The sequence below is a fragment of the Alligator mississippiensis genome, chromosome 1 (genome assembly GCF_030867095.1).
Source record: "Alligator mississippiensis isolate rAllMis1 chromosome 1, rAllMis1, whole genome shotgun sequence".
Classification (NCBI taxonomy): Eukaryota; Metazoa; Chordata; order Crocodylia; family Alligatoridae; genus Alligator; species Alligator mississippiensis.
In genome coordinates, this window is record NC_081824.1 from 108,772,953 (window position 1) to 108,787,831 (window position 14,879).

Genomic DNA, 14,879 nt, shown 5'->3' on the forward strand with positions numbered 1-14,879 from the left:
GGTAGCCGAGTGCCTCGGGGTACCCCTGGGGCTACAAAGGGGCATCTGAGCCTACGCGGGCGCAGTCGAGCCTGCGAAGGGGCGGCTGATCATCAAAGTCCACCGGAGTTTGGGAAAGGGCAGCGGAGCGTCTCAGGTGCACCTGGCTCCCAAGCCGCCCCCTCAGGCTGAGGGATACGCCGCTCCTTCAGCAGCACCCCGGCCGCAGCCGAGCCCCTTCGCGGGCGGGGCGGCCCGCGAGCCAGGCCGGTCCCCGGAGGCGGGGAGGAGCCGGGCCGGGCCGGGCCGGGGCGGCGCATGAGGGAGTGGGGCCGCGGGCCCGGCGCGGCGCGGCGCTGGGTGCCGGCGCGGGGCACCCGGAAGGACAACGGGGCGGCCGGGCGGGGAGGCGGCGGCTGCATGGACAGCGGCGGGGATGGGGCAGCAGCAGAGCGCGCCGAGCGCCCCCCCGCCGCCGCCGGAGCCTGGCGAGCCCGAGCCCCGCGGCCCCGTGGAGGAGGAGGAGGAGGAGGAGGCGGTGGCGGCGGCGGGCGGCAGCGGGCTAGCGGCCGGGCGGCGGCACGTGTGCTGCAGCGTGTACTGCGTGGAGAGCGAGCGGCCCGGCCCCGAGCCCGACCCCAGCCCCGGGGAGGAGCCGCGGGGCCCGGACCTGGACTTGTACCTGCTGCCGCAGCCCTTCCCCGCGCTGCTGGCGGCCGGCTGCGGGCCCGTGCTGCTGCTGGGCTGCCGCGTGTGCCTGGAGGAGAGGCCCGTGCAGCCGCTGCCCTGCTGCAAGAAGGCGGTGTGCCAGGACTGCCTGAGCCGCTACCTCGGCTCCCAGGTCAGCCCGGCCCCTCCGGGGCTCCCCCCGGCAGGGACACAGGCGCTCCTCGAGGCGGGGGGAGGCAGGTTTCAGGGGCTGCTGGACTGGGCCTGACTTGAGCCCCCGGCTCGGGGGGGGGGCACAGCTGGGTCTGGTGGAGTCAGCTGAAGAGGGCTTCTCTGCCTTCGGGGCCTCGAGGCTGGTTGTCGGATACCTGGGTGGTCTGCTTGGAGGCTGGGCCGCTCCCAGGGTTGTTGCCTTTGACCCATGTTGCTGGAGCTGCCGGGCTGCTCAGTGTGCACGGGCTCCCAGTTCAGCCGTCTCCCTCCCTTTCCGTGCATGGGGTTAGGGCAGGGGTAGGCAGTGTGTGGCACGGGTGCCAGAGCGTGCCATTTTGTTTGGCGCGCACACCTTCGGGTGGACAGTGGGGAAGGGACTGCCCTGAAAGGATCAGGCCCTTCACAGCTCCCACGCCATCCGCCCCACCATCTGACAGGTCAAGGTTGCAGGTGTTTTTGGCCCACTGTGCCCACAAATATTGCCAGCCCCTGGGTTTTAGTGCCTTATGCCTCAAGTATGCAGCCTGTTTGCGGGGCCTTGCAGTGGATAGCCATCTATGAGACACGTTATTGGACCTGTATCGATCAGCCTGTCCAACACTTGTTATTTGGAGCTCTTTTTCAGATCTTGCGGCGTTATCTGTATTAGGTACGCAGATCCTGAAGCCAGGTGATAGCCAGCAATCACCTTGTCACCTGAATAGGCTGCTTGCTTGAGGCATAAGGCACTCTGAGAAGAAAGAAGGTAACGGGCCTTAAGAGAAGGGAGAAGTTTAAGGAAGCTTTTTCCCGTAGTTCAGTGCTGTCCAGCCTTTTTGGCAGGTATCCTACAAATTAAGCCCTGGGTAACTCTGCCAATTCCCTCAGGGTGTCCAGACTGCAGCTCAAGGTGCTTTGGGTAGATGTGATATCTTTTATTAGGCCAACTAAATAGTTGGCAAAATTGTTCTCTGCAAGCTTTCAGGCACAAACTGCATTGTGTGTTGCTGTGCTGTGCGTCTCCTCCTTGGTCTGCTGCTTGCCACACAGAGGTCAGGTCAACGGTATCACTTGTGTGACAGGTTGGCCAACCCTGTTGTAGTTTAATGAGCTGCATTTATAGTGAATTTTGGGTGAGAGAACAGCATTTCTTTTCAGGTTGGAGATTATGAAGTTAGACCAGTCAGTTTTGCTACATATTTCATATTGCAAACATATTGTGTATTGCGGGCCAGACCTGATGCCAGTATATTGCCTAAAAGTATATTGTCCAGTATATTGCCTAAAAGTATGGTTGAGTTTTGTGGTGCACTTTATCCTGCTTTGCAGAAAACCACTAGTATTTCCCAAACTACTTCCAAACTAGATGACACTTTGACTTTGTGCTGTTTGCTTATTTTAATAGCATATTACTGAAACATTCATACTTTGCCGTGCTGTTGACTTGCAATGAGTCTAGCTACTATCCACCTTTGTATTTTCATCTTTTTTTTTCTAAATTGTTTCTGATATCATTTAAATTGCTTACTGTAATATAACATAATACATAGTTTCCTCCAACTTTCTTGAAATTCGAAAACAGGGCATAACTATTGCATTTGGGGGTTCTTTTTTGAGATGATTATTTGCATGGATACAGGCATTGCAATAAAATTAGCTATGATTTCTTAAATTCTAGTACACAAGAAATGTGTGTTTACAGTGGGCAAAAAAACTATCAGTTCATACACAGCCATAATGGATTTGTGCACAGCGTTCAAATTGACATGGGCTAGTTCTGCTTCCAGTATCCTGGCTCTGGCTGGAAGAAGAATTCATATCAAACTGAAAACTAGTGAAAAAATGTGAAAGCTTTAGCTCAAGTATTTGTAACTTAAAAACATGTCTCTGCTTAAGAAAACACCAGTTAAATGGTTCCTTGCAACTCAAAAAGGAATATCACTGAGTAACACTGTTAGTAAATGAGTAGAGGCATTATGGTTAGATACTTTCAGGGAGTGCTGGAGGAAAGCTGTGAGCAGTGTTCCTATCACACCAAGATGCTTGAGTTAGGACCATCACTATCCTATTATTTTCAGGTTGGGGAAATCCTGGTCATATCTCAGTTCTCCCCAGCATTTTCAGTGAAACCAATATTAACAGTATGAATGCTCTGTCTCTGTATTCTAGGGTGTCTCTGTGTCATTATCGTCAAAAGATTTCCAGAGTCCAGTTAACAGTTCTGTGTTGTTTCAAGTGAATAGCTTGGAAGCTGGTTAGTCGCCTTCATGGTCTTGTATCCAGTCTGGGAAGCAAAATACATTTCCTGTCCATACAAACACTGGGAAGTAGCCTGTAGCCTCCCCAGGTTGAATCTCCACTACAAAATCTCAGACTTGGGGAGAATAACAATGGAGGCTTCAGGTAGTGCATCTCTTTCTGGGCCAACAGGAGTGGGATTTTTATCAGAAGTGTCTTCAACAACAACAAAAAGGATCCTTTCTAACAACAATATCTTCTTTTATTTGCCTGATCGATGTTGCCATTCTAGCTAGTTCAGGAAGCACTACTTCACAGTCACGGCGGCTAGGATCTGGAACCAACTTCCAAGGGCCGTGGTGCTTGCTCCTACCCTGGGGGGTCTTCAGAAGGAGGCTAGACAGTCGCCTAGCTGGGGTCATTTGACCCCAGCATTTTTTCCTGCCTAGGGCAGGGGGTCAGACTTGATGATTTGCTCAACCCTACCAACCATGAAACTAGTCTGACCTGGACTACTCCATCTTTCAGGAAGTCTTAATAATGAAAGGCTAATAGTTCAGAAAATCAAATGAGATATGTGTGTGGGGGGGATGGGTAATTCCAATACATTAAGAGAATTAAAAGTCAGCTGGAGCCAACCAGAGACCTATTGGCAGCTTCAAGCATGAATGACACCTACATTGAACTAAGCCAGATCTTGAATTTAATCATGTTTGCTTTCCTTATGGAATTGGTTTTGGTCTCCCTTTCTTTTCCCTTCCCCCGTTCCCTGTGAGTTCACTAATCGCAGAGACCAACAGAAATACTTGGCGCTAGCATGTAGCTGTGCTGCCTGCATTCTTTGCTGATATTCCCAGAAGACCTTTAATCTAGTAGTGTAAGACTGTTACCACTAGATACCATAATACCCTTTGATTGCAGGAAATCAAGAGATGCAGATCCAGACAACAATTGACTGAAGAGTTCTATAGAAAGTTAGGAAAAAACATGTTGCTTCCCTTTCAGATCTCTATCAGTGTTGTATTTCTCTTTTATTCTTGGACTTTAACATGGCAATGAATTGGAATGGCAATACTTTTTCTGAAGTGTCACAAAACTGCTGGCCTAGAACTTGTATCATTTTTCAATAATTTAGGCAGTAGATTGCCTCTAAGCCAATCTCCAGAAATTATGCTTTGAATGTGACTTCTCACTCAAGGCAGGACCTTGTTAGTTTTAAAAATTGATTTGTATTACAGTAACACTAGGCGGCATCAACCAGAATTGTCCAGGCTGGTAGAGGGCATTGATCTAAACCTGTTGTGCTCACATTTTTGGCCCCAAAGGTCAGATGAATGGTGCAGGGCCTATGAGGCCCTACACTGCCCTTGCAAGCCAGGATTAGGCTCCATTGCCCCTTGCTGCCTCCACCTGGAGCCTAATTTCAGTCAGGCTGGGGTGGTACAGGGCAATGGAGCCATATTGCAGGGGTGGTGCAGGGCCTCAAATGTGGCCAGCTGGGATTGGTTTCTGGGGCTCCATACCAGCCCAGCCTGACCAGGATTGGGCTCCGGGGCTCCATGGTGCTTCACATACCCAGTATTGGGCTCCGCATTGCCCTGAACACCTGATCTAGCACACTGGGTTGTGACCTGTGGAGAGCCCTGTGGGCTGAATTATATGATGCCAGGGGCTGGATCTGGCCTACAGGCTGGGGATTGAGCACCCCCCTGGTGTAAGTAGTTGGTATACAGATTACTGAGAAGACTTTGTGCACTAAGGAGCTCATAACAGCTCTCTATGCTTTTCTGAGCAATGAAGTGAATAATATGACAATGTTGCAGAACACAACAGAACAAGGCAGAAAAGGAGAATTGGGTAACAGGACCATTTAAAGGCCTTTATTCCTAGAGGAACAAAATGTCTGAAGACATTAGTTTTAAGGCAGGCTTGTCCGACATACAGCCCGCCGGCTGCCATGCGGCCCATCAAGCCATTTTATCTGGCTTCCCGCAGCGGCGCTGCCGCCGCCACATAACGTGAAGCTGCGGCCGCAGCAGCACGGAGCCGGTGGCAGCGGCGTGGAGCTGTGGCAAAGGCGAGGCGGGGAGGGAGCACAGTGAGGTGGGCAGGCAGTGCTGTATAGTGGCAGCGGTGTGGAGCTGCAGCGGCGAGACAGGGAATGCGGAGGCGAGATGGGCAGGGCTGCGGTGAGGCAGGCAGGGCCGGCCCGCGGGCCCTAGCCAGTGGGGAAGGGGAGCTGCTTACCCCTGCGAGGTCCGGGGGAGCGGCCCCACATGGGAGACCAAGCAGCGGCTGCTGGCAGTGCTGGCCCGCTCCTGCCTCCTAACCCTCCCCTTCCCCTCCCCCCACTTCAAGCCTGCCCTGCCCTGCCCTGCCCTGCCCCACAGCAAGGCGACGCCTGCTCCCCCAGCCAGTCTCCCCCCAGGCACTGCTGCTCTCCAGGCCCAGCTGCCTGCGCATGAGGCCCCAAGGGGGCTGCTTCCCATGTCCTGCTGGGTTGGGAGGAGCACGGATGGGTCTTCTCCGGCCAGCAGAAGCGGCGGCGGAGCCATGTGCCGCTTGGGACGGGATGAGCCTGCACCAGTCAGTCCCGAGCGGCACACGGCTCCACTGTCTGCTGGCCAGTGCAGACCTGACCGGCCTCCTCCGTCCCCAGCAGCACATGGGAAGCCGACTTCAGCTGCATGCTGCTTTTACTGGCCAGTGCCTGACCCGGTTCTGCCCAGGCAGGTCCTGCAGCACCATGTCAACCCAGGCATGGCACCGGCAGGCTGGGCGGGCCCCCAGGTTAACCCCGGGCTGGCCCTGCGGCTTCTCCGGCACCAGGTCAACCTGGTTGTAGCCAAGCGGCTCCTGCAGCACCATGTCAACCCAGGCATGCGTGCCATATCAACGAGCACCATGTCAGCCCCTGCAACTTCTTTGGTGTCAAAGGTCACGTGACATCACTTCCTGATATGATACCACTTCCTTTGACGTCTTTGAATATGGCTTGCCAGCCCACTGAGTGATAAAAGTTCGTGATCCGGCCCCACATTCAAAAAGGTTGGACACCCCTGCTTTAAAGTACGTTGCTATTTTTCTGTTCTTTGTGTGAGGGATGTGTGTAATTGTAAGTCCTGATCTAAATAAAGATGACTGCATATGAGTATGTGGAGACCCATCTCAAAAACCTCAAATGGCTGGTGACATCTGTTTTCAAGACTGGCTTTTGAGTTTTTGAGGATTGGTGCAAAAGTGGATAAGATAGATTTGCTTTTACTCTTCTGACCTAGTCTTGTTCACTGTGACTGGGCTTCTCTTCTTTGGGTCATTCTGGGGATTTTGGCCTGACTAGTAAGATTATTTGGTTTAAATTTATGGTTTCTCTCAATCTCAAATTAAGGGACCATGTGCAAAGGTATCTAGGCTCCATCCTTTTGTGGAAGGCTACCCTACCTTCTGTCTTACTTCAGACTAGCGCTGCTAGCTACCGTTCTTCATCCTTTTGAGTTAGTGGAGATGAGCTGCTTGTTTTTGTTAGTCCTGCTGATTAGATGTTAGCAGTTTATATCTATTTTTGAGGCTGTCTTTACAGGAAAAAAGCTAGAAGCCTCTTTGACCCTGTTTCTCCTTCCTATTTCTAACCTCCCACAACAGAGCTATCTGCTATTGCTATGGCTTTTGCATGTTCAGAGTGTTTATTCTATGTGTTGTTGCTCTTACTGAAAAGTAACTGGAAATGTTTTCCGCTGTATAGTGGGCAGCAATCTGAAGATAAAGTTGTTTTCTGCCATTGGCCTTCTGTTTTGCTTTTGTAGAAACCTTTGCATTAAATTTATCTGCTGTTTAATTTTGCCATTGCATCCTATATGAATAGGAGTAGGTACTCAAGCAAAAGGTGTGTGCATCTCTCAACTGGAGAACCTAGTTTGAGGCTTATGAAAAGAGATGATATTTACATGGGTGCCAAGTGGTGAACTTGTTATGAAACTATATTGCCATTCCTTCTAGATGTATATTCCATTTAGTTACACATTTGCTCCCTTTTGTTCCACTTCCCCATACACACTGAAGGAAATTTTCAGCTTATATAGCAATAGAACGAAACGTAATATTATGAAGCATTAGTCTGTGCACATAAGGACTGACAGGAATTTCTGCTGTGAATGTTAATCTTGTGATGACTGTGAGCCACCAATGTGATAAATGACAAAGTTGCATGCAATCTTAGAATGTATGGGACAAAGGATAGGGAAGTATGCATGTAATTGTGCAAGGAAATGGTGAGACCTCATCTGGAATGCTGGGTACAATTTTGGCTAACCATTTTCAAGGAAGGTAACTTCAAACTGGAACATTTCTTGAAGAGGGGCGCTAGGATGAATAGAGGAATGGTCAGTCTGTCTCACCAGAGAAAACTAGAAATCTTTAGGTTGTGAGTGGGTGTGGTATTTCCCTATGAAGACACTAGGGAGGGAGAAGAGTTTAAACCAGGCTTGTCCAACATACAGCCCGCGGGCCACCATGGGAACTGAGTACTTGATTCTGGGCAGTCCAAGGTGATCCAACATAATGTCACATGGCTCCCTGAGTGCTTTTCAGAAAGAAGCTTGTGTGCCCTAACTTTGCTGTCCCTCTGTGCTAGTAGGGAAACTTGTGTCTCCTGCATGACCACACAAGTGCTTGGTATTATTTTTTGCTGCTTTTTATATATATATATATATATTTTTTTTTTTTTATTTTAAACCACATTTCCAGACCCATTTCATTGTCACTTCCTGCAACTTCATTGGTGTCAAAGGTCATGTGACATCACTTCCTGATGTGATACCACTTCCTGTGAGATCTTTGAATATGGCTTGCTGGCCCACTGTGTGATTAAAAAGTTTGTGATCTGGCCCCACATTCAAAAAGGTTGGATACCCCTGGTTTAAACTAAACAACAGTATTTCCAAAGTGGGAAAATAAACTAATCCTGAATAAATTTAGACTGGACGCTTTAGAAGAAAGTGAAGTTGTGGAACACACTTCCTTCAGGAATAGTGAGGAATAGTAAGTTTGCAAATTGGTTTGTATAAAATGTTTACTTGCAGCAGCCAGTGACTAGGGGTCTACCTAAATCATGGGGGACTTACCAGTTTTCACGGGTTGATCACGGATTTAAAAGTTCTCATTCCACAGTCATTTTGCATTGGCCCTGCCCTGCCCCTCAGCACTGATTGGCTGTGAGGCCCTGGGGAGGAGGAGGGACAAGGGGGTAGCTGCTGTCTTGATTTCTGGCTGCCCTTTGTGTGGCCTTTTTGGTGCTGATTGGTGGAGTAGTCATGGCAGGAGGAGGGATGAGTGGGCAGCAGCCATCTTGTCTATTACCCCTCATGTCACCCTGCCAGCCAGTGTTTTCCCCTCCCATTGGGAAGCCAGCATTTTATTTTGATTACAGTTTTTCTTATTAATTTTGCAGATTTGAGATTTGGTTTCCATGAAATCAGCAAAACCGTGAATTAAGTAGCTCCCTACCTATGACTTCAAAGGTCCCTTTGAGTCCTATACTTATCTGATTTAAGGAACATGAATCCAACATCTGAATGGCTGTTTCTAAACCTAAATCAAAGAGGTATGTGATATCTGCAGGCATAAAATCTGGCCTACTTTGTCAAGAATTTATCGAATCTTCCCGTCAGCTCTGTTGGAGATAATCTAAACTTAATGAGAAAATGGTTACAAGGATTCAGATTGCATGACATCTGATTGTATTGTTTCTTGTAGCTGCTCAAGCACATCCACATATCAAGGGGATTTCTAACAACTCTCATGTGTAGCCACTTGTGGTACACTGTACAACTGCAGAGTGAATTTTGTAGCTTGTAAAGCATTTACACAGTATTATCTGGTACTTCAGAAGAAAGGTAGCTCTTTGGTAATTTTAAAACGTTGCATTAAATATTCTTTTAAACTAAAATAAAGGGACATTTTCCAGTGTTTCCTTTCCACACAAAGGAGAGGTTGCATTGCTTTTACTGAATTTGAACTAAAGTATAGAGGAGATATTACTTCCTGGAATAACTTTCCAGGAGAATTGATGCAAGTGGCTTTGTGCAGAAGCTTTAAAAACAAAAATGGATATGCTGCTAGAAAATAAATTGGAGATGGGGAGAGAGAGGCACTAAGGGAAAAGCGCAAATGCTCATTTACTGTCATTCTGTGATGATCTTATGGAATATATAGAAATATTTTGTATCTAATCCTTGTTAAATTCAGTTAATAGTAAATGTACTGCACTCTTAATTTAACTCTCTACAAGGTTTTGACTTGTAGTCTAGCTGAGTTTGTGAATTAAGTTGGTCCCATGAATCTCTTAGAACCTGGGTGTCAAACATATGGCCCTCAGACTTTTGCCCCAACTCTGGCCATGATGAGGGACCTTGCCATGGCAGCAGCTAAATGCCCAGGATGCCAGGCATCTTCCCACCACATTTTTGACTGGCTGGAGCAAGCACCATGTGTCTTGGATCCATCTAACATGGAGGGGAAGAAAGGTAGTCTGTGGGCGTGGTCCAACCGGCAGGGCTCTCCCTGCACCATTCATCAGGGAATGATGGACTAGTCTCATACCACCAGGTGAGTTTGACACCTTTGCCCTAGAAGAACTGCATGATTTGATCCCTGTCCTAGCAAATAAACAGCTTTATTGTTGTTATAGTCTAGTTTCCTTGTGAAAAATCTGTTGCCCAATCTGAACAAACAAAATTTAGCATTTTGAGGCTTAGGCATTGCATTACATACAGCTTCAGCTAGAGAGGTTAAACTTTAAAATGTTTTTTATGTTGGAATCTGTTGAAAGTCTTTTTGAAATCTGGATGCTAATAATGTTTTAAGTGCATTTGATATGCATAGTGAAAAACTAATTGAAGAGTGCCTTATTCTGGAATGTATCTCATGACAGAACTTTTTAACAAGTGGTCTCTTGAAGTACTTCAGAAAGACTGAGCTGTGGCATTGGAGGCAGGAAAAGTCTGATGGAATTAAATGACTGTGGTTTTTTAGTGTGTGGATCTGGAGTGGGATATGAAACCTGTATTTATGAGGAAGCTCAGCTTCCTACCATAACCATAATGTTTGTGGTTAGCTGACAAATGCTGTGAAGTTACTGGTGAATAATTTGTCCTTCATGACTCACTGCCTTCCTGACCTTCCCCCAGATAATTTTTCCCTTCCTCCCCTCCACCTTCAGTAGCTCTTTACTGTGGCCTTTCCCCTCCATACCAGTTCTTTCTTTACAATCTCCCGAGTCTCTACAATGAAAATACACAACTAAGTTTTGCAACTGTAAGGCTGACTTGGCTGTGTTACAGGTTATTTGCGAGTGTGTTTAAATGAAAATTGCATATTAAATTAAACCAAACATCTGTGGTAAATCATGTGGCTTTGTTTTAAATGACTTGGTTATCTATACACTCTCATAGTCTGTTTATCAAGAAGGTGTTTCATCTCTTACATTCTCCCATTTACTGTATACGTTGAAAATAAATCCCTCATAGGAGCAGGTTACCTTAATTGTGCATAAAATGCTATTATTGTCTGTCTTGCTTGCCTTATACCAGCATCACTACAAATTTTAAATTCTTCTCTGGTTTTTTTTTCTTAAAGCTGGCCAAATTTGGTGGTGATGGCACCATGCCAGCACAGTTGCAAAGACTAGAGGTACTTAAATGCACAGTAATCTCTGTTTTTTAAATACGGAAGGGGAGGTGCTCGAGTCATATTCTTTGGGAAGGGTATCTGAACGTGTTATTCCTTTGTGGCCCTTCAGAGCCAGCCAGCTCTCCCAGCAAGGGAGGGGAGTTGAAGTTAAATGCTCATGACTTTTGAGTTAGTAATGTGATTGGGATGCAGCAACTTGAGCTGCAGGAGCTCATCAGATGCTAATAGGATCATTCTGCATAACTCTAATGTAGTGTTCATTCATACCATCTGACTGACAAAATAGATTATTGCCTACAAAGACTCTCTGAACCAGATAGTCTCTAACATTCCCTTCACTACTCTTTGTGTTGTTTCTCAGTGGGGTTGTCCTTGAGCTAGGTTGAATTAACATGTTCAGGTTGCTTCACTTAAGCTAACTGTGGCAGGGAAGACAGAGCCTTAGATACTTTAGGAGCATCCACTCTGTCATTACTAACTTGTGTGTTTGTAACTCTTTATTAATTCAATAAAGATTGATTTGATTTGTTTTGCTTTTCTTTTTTCAAGAGAGTGCAATGGGGGGAGAGGCTGCCTTTGAGAGATGCTTTCATCTGAATGTTGTAGCTGTAACACATTGTGCTTTTTGAGCTGCATTTAAAAAAAACAAACAAACCCATCTTATATGGATTGTTGCCTTTTTTGCTGTATAAAATCAGGTACATTTCTGACCTTAATCAAAAGTACGTGGATAAATTAGAAAGGAATGGAGGACAATTGAGGAAGTACCAACTTTGAAGGAAAGACTGAAAGTTTAAGTATGCTAAGGAATGAGTTCATAAATATTTGAAAGTGTAAATACCCAATGAAGGAAAAGAAGGGTAATGAAACAATAGAAAAATTTATGGACACAAAAGCCTAGGTTGTAGAAGAGTCTCCCTGAGAAAAGAGATGAAATCCTGATTAATGCACTTTAAACTGAGGCTGACCATAAGAAAATCCGTGACATATGGGACATTCATCCAGGGCACTTCCCCTGCTTCCCTTCCTTCCCCCTGCACTCTCACAGATCGGCAGGGTAGGGTAGGATGACGTGTTGGGCAGGCAGCAGTGCCTGCCTGCTAGCCTCCAAGGCTTACTGTGCCACTGTGGCTCCGGGCCAGATGGTACCTTGCACCCCTGTGTGACCAGGATGCCCATTATAATTCTCAACAGCTGGCTGGGACCAGCCTCTGAAATCCGGGACTGTCCTGGCTAAGCCGAAAGAACATATGGTCACCCTATTTAGACCTAGACTGGAAAAACACATTGTAAGGAAAATTGAATTATCCAGGTTTCTTCAGCTCTCACAATTATTGTGTTGCCTAGGAATGGCTCTCGTGCCATCCCTTAAGTAAAGATTACTTTTTTTAATATTCAGGGAGCTCTCTTTCAATCTATTATTTTCATATTTTATCAAACCAAATTCAATAGACTACCTTATTCCTTTGAATATAAAACATACTTTTCAAATTAGTAATTCTTCTAAAAAATGGCCTGTCTTAAATTAAATTATGAAAAAAAAATTTTTATAGGCACTATAGAGTTTGTATTCCTATAAATGTGTCTCTATTTGATATTTTATTCTTTTCTTGTTGAGAATTGGAGAATGTGGTTGCATCTTTAAAATCAATGGCATCTTGTGTTCAAAGGAATGTGGCATGTGCAGTAGGGGACCAACATACCACATTTAGAAACTTTTGTTTCTTTAACTATTTTTGATTTACTAATAAGCAATAAAGTCAAATGTTAAAAGTGTATCTTTGTAACTCTCAAACCGCTAAGGGGATGTTCCACAACATTGTTCAGGAAGTGGAGGAGAAGACTACTAGGCTGTGATTAGGGTTGGAAAATTTTCACCTTGAAGGAGAATGGATAATAATAGGGAGGTTTTATAACAAATTCTACAGTTAGAACTCTGAATTGTGAAATGCAGATAGTTTTCAATGAACTGGGCTAGGGGAGCCTAGCAACTTCTATATCACTTATCTCATGCTACATAAAATGAAGTAACAACCCTATTTCAGGGGTGTTGATTGTAGCCATGTTGGTCTAAGGACATAGGCAGACAATATTCTTTGGGTAAATTTGATATCTTTTATTAGACTAGTTCAAATAGTTGGAAAATTTCTTCTTCACAAGCTTTCAAGTACAAACACCCTTCTTCAGGCCTGCTCGAAAACTTGCAAAGAAGAATTTGTCCAACTATTTGAGTTCGTCTAATAAAAGATATCAGATTTACCCAAAGAACCTTGTCATAACAACCCTATGGAATTTGACAGATGCGCTTCATTAGAATACCTGGTGCTTCATTTTGAATGCATTTGGACTTTAATACAAAGGCATTTTGAGTCAGGGTAGGAAATCAACCAGGTAGATCGGGGTGGGCAAAATGTGGCCCGCGGGCTGGATACGGCCTGCCAGGCCATTTTATCTGGCCTCCAGGGCCCCTAAAAAATTAAGAAAATTAATATTTATTTGCCCCTGGCTACCTGTCATGCAGCATTTGATGGCTTGCCAAAACTCATCAGTGGCCCTCCACCCGAAATAATTGCCCGCCACTGAGTTAGATAGTATGAGGTGGCCAGTAGGCAGGGATGCGCTTATGACAAACTAGGAAGAAATGGGGCTTGAGAAGGACAGGACAAATACAGGCTTAAAGCAGGGATGTCAGAGATGCAGCTTGTGGGCTGAATCTGGCCTGCTGAGCAGTGTTGTCTGGTCCACAGGACCCTCTACAAGGCTGGAAATATGGCGGGAGGGGATGAGCTATGGTGGTAGTAATTGCTGTAGCTCCAGGAGGTTCCAGGAGCTGAGGCAATTAATGCTGTTGCCATTCTTTCTGCCATCAAATTTCCAGCCCTGTAGGAGTCCTGAGGGCCAGATCCCACTAGAGCAGTTTCAGGGCTCATGGGGCTGTCTGCAAGACTGGAAATTTGACAGTGGGAAAAGCAGCAGTTAGTTTGCTCTGGAAACCATGGCAATTAATGCGGCTGCTGCCAAATTTCAAGGTGTGCAGAAAACTCTGTAGGGCAGATGATGTATACCTCTGCACTCTAGGGCTAACCCCATGCTACTTGTCTGGCCCATGGGGCCAGATGAGTTGATATCCCTGGCTTACATGTTTGCAACATTATGACTAGCAAAGCATATATAATTATGGTAAAAGTGTATTGGTTTACTGTACCACTCTCTGAAGCTTTTATTTTTTATTCTGAGAACTAAATTACAGTATCACTGGTCTCTCTGAAAAAGAAAATGCATAAATATCTGCTAATATAGTCACTTCTGGACTCTAAACCAACTGTTTCAGTTTTCGTTACGATTTGGATTTGTTTTACTTTTTTTAATATTGAAGGCCATTGCAGAATATGGCTGAACTATGGTTCCCTTCCAGAAAATTTAAGAAAACAGATGAAGATATTTTTGTTAGTATGGTTTAATTTCTACTCTGTACTACATTGTGTGATTTGTTACATTATTAACATCTATCTACATGTGGATTTCTCAAAAAACACAGTTTCTACTGAATTTTATAAAGCTGGATTCACTGTATTTTACTTCCATTTGCTGACCATAAAAATATTTTAGACTCAAAGTCAGATTGTCTTTAAAAAAATACTGCTGTTTCTACAGCATTCTGTCTGCTCTCTATTTGTCATACTAGTTATGTAAGACTGAAAACAGCCAGCTTCTGTTACAATGGATCCATCAGTTGCCCTGGTGCCTTAAGGAGAAGAAAACTTGCTTTATAGAGAAAAAGATTCTCTCATGTATCCTATTGGAGTTGACAGCATGGTTGTAAAAAGACCCTATTTTCAGTTGTTCACAACTGCCAAACTTCAGCTGTGATGCATGTACAAGTGTATTAAAAAAGTTCAGCCATTCTTAAAAATGAGGTGATGGGGAAAGTATATTTAATTTGCATATGTGAATAAAAGCAAAACAGAAGGCAAGGTAAAGGTGCAACTTATAAAGTAATTGAATCAATGATGCATAAACTTCAGATGCATTTGATGAAGCAAGCACTTGCTCTACCCATGTGCATCTCTTTCCAGCCTGCTGCCTGATTTCAGACTACCATGGCTAGCACTCTG

The 14,879-nt window shown here is 45.5% G+C and overlaps 1 protein-coding gene across 4 annotated transcripts in view; it reads left to right on the plus strand.

Annotated features, from left to right (window-relative positions):
* Positions 1-252: 252 nt before the first annotated feature.
* The window catches only part of RNF217 (ring finger protein 217), a 91,382-nt gene continuing 76,755 nt past the window's right edge, over positions 253-14,879 (plus strand). The window contains exon 1 of one of the 4 annotated variants that reach the window (XM_059733476.1): positions 253-820. In XM_059733476.1, coding sequence (XP_059589459.1) covers positions 416-820 — 405 coding nt within the window. In that variant the 5' untranslated portion in view covers positions 253-415. The remainder of the gene's footprint in view (positions 821-14,879) is intronic. The other 3 variants (XR_009464395.1, XM_059733471.1, XR_009464394.1) reach the window with 3 other exon arrangements.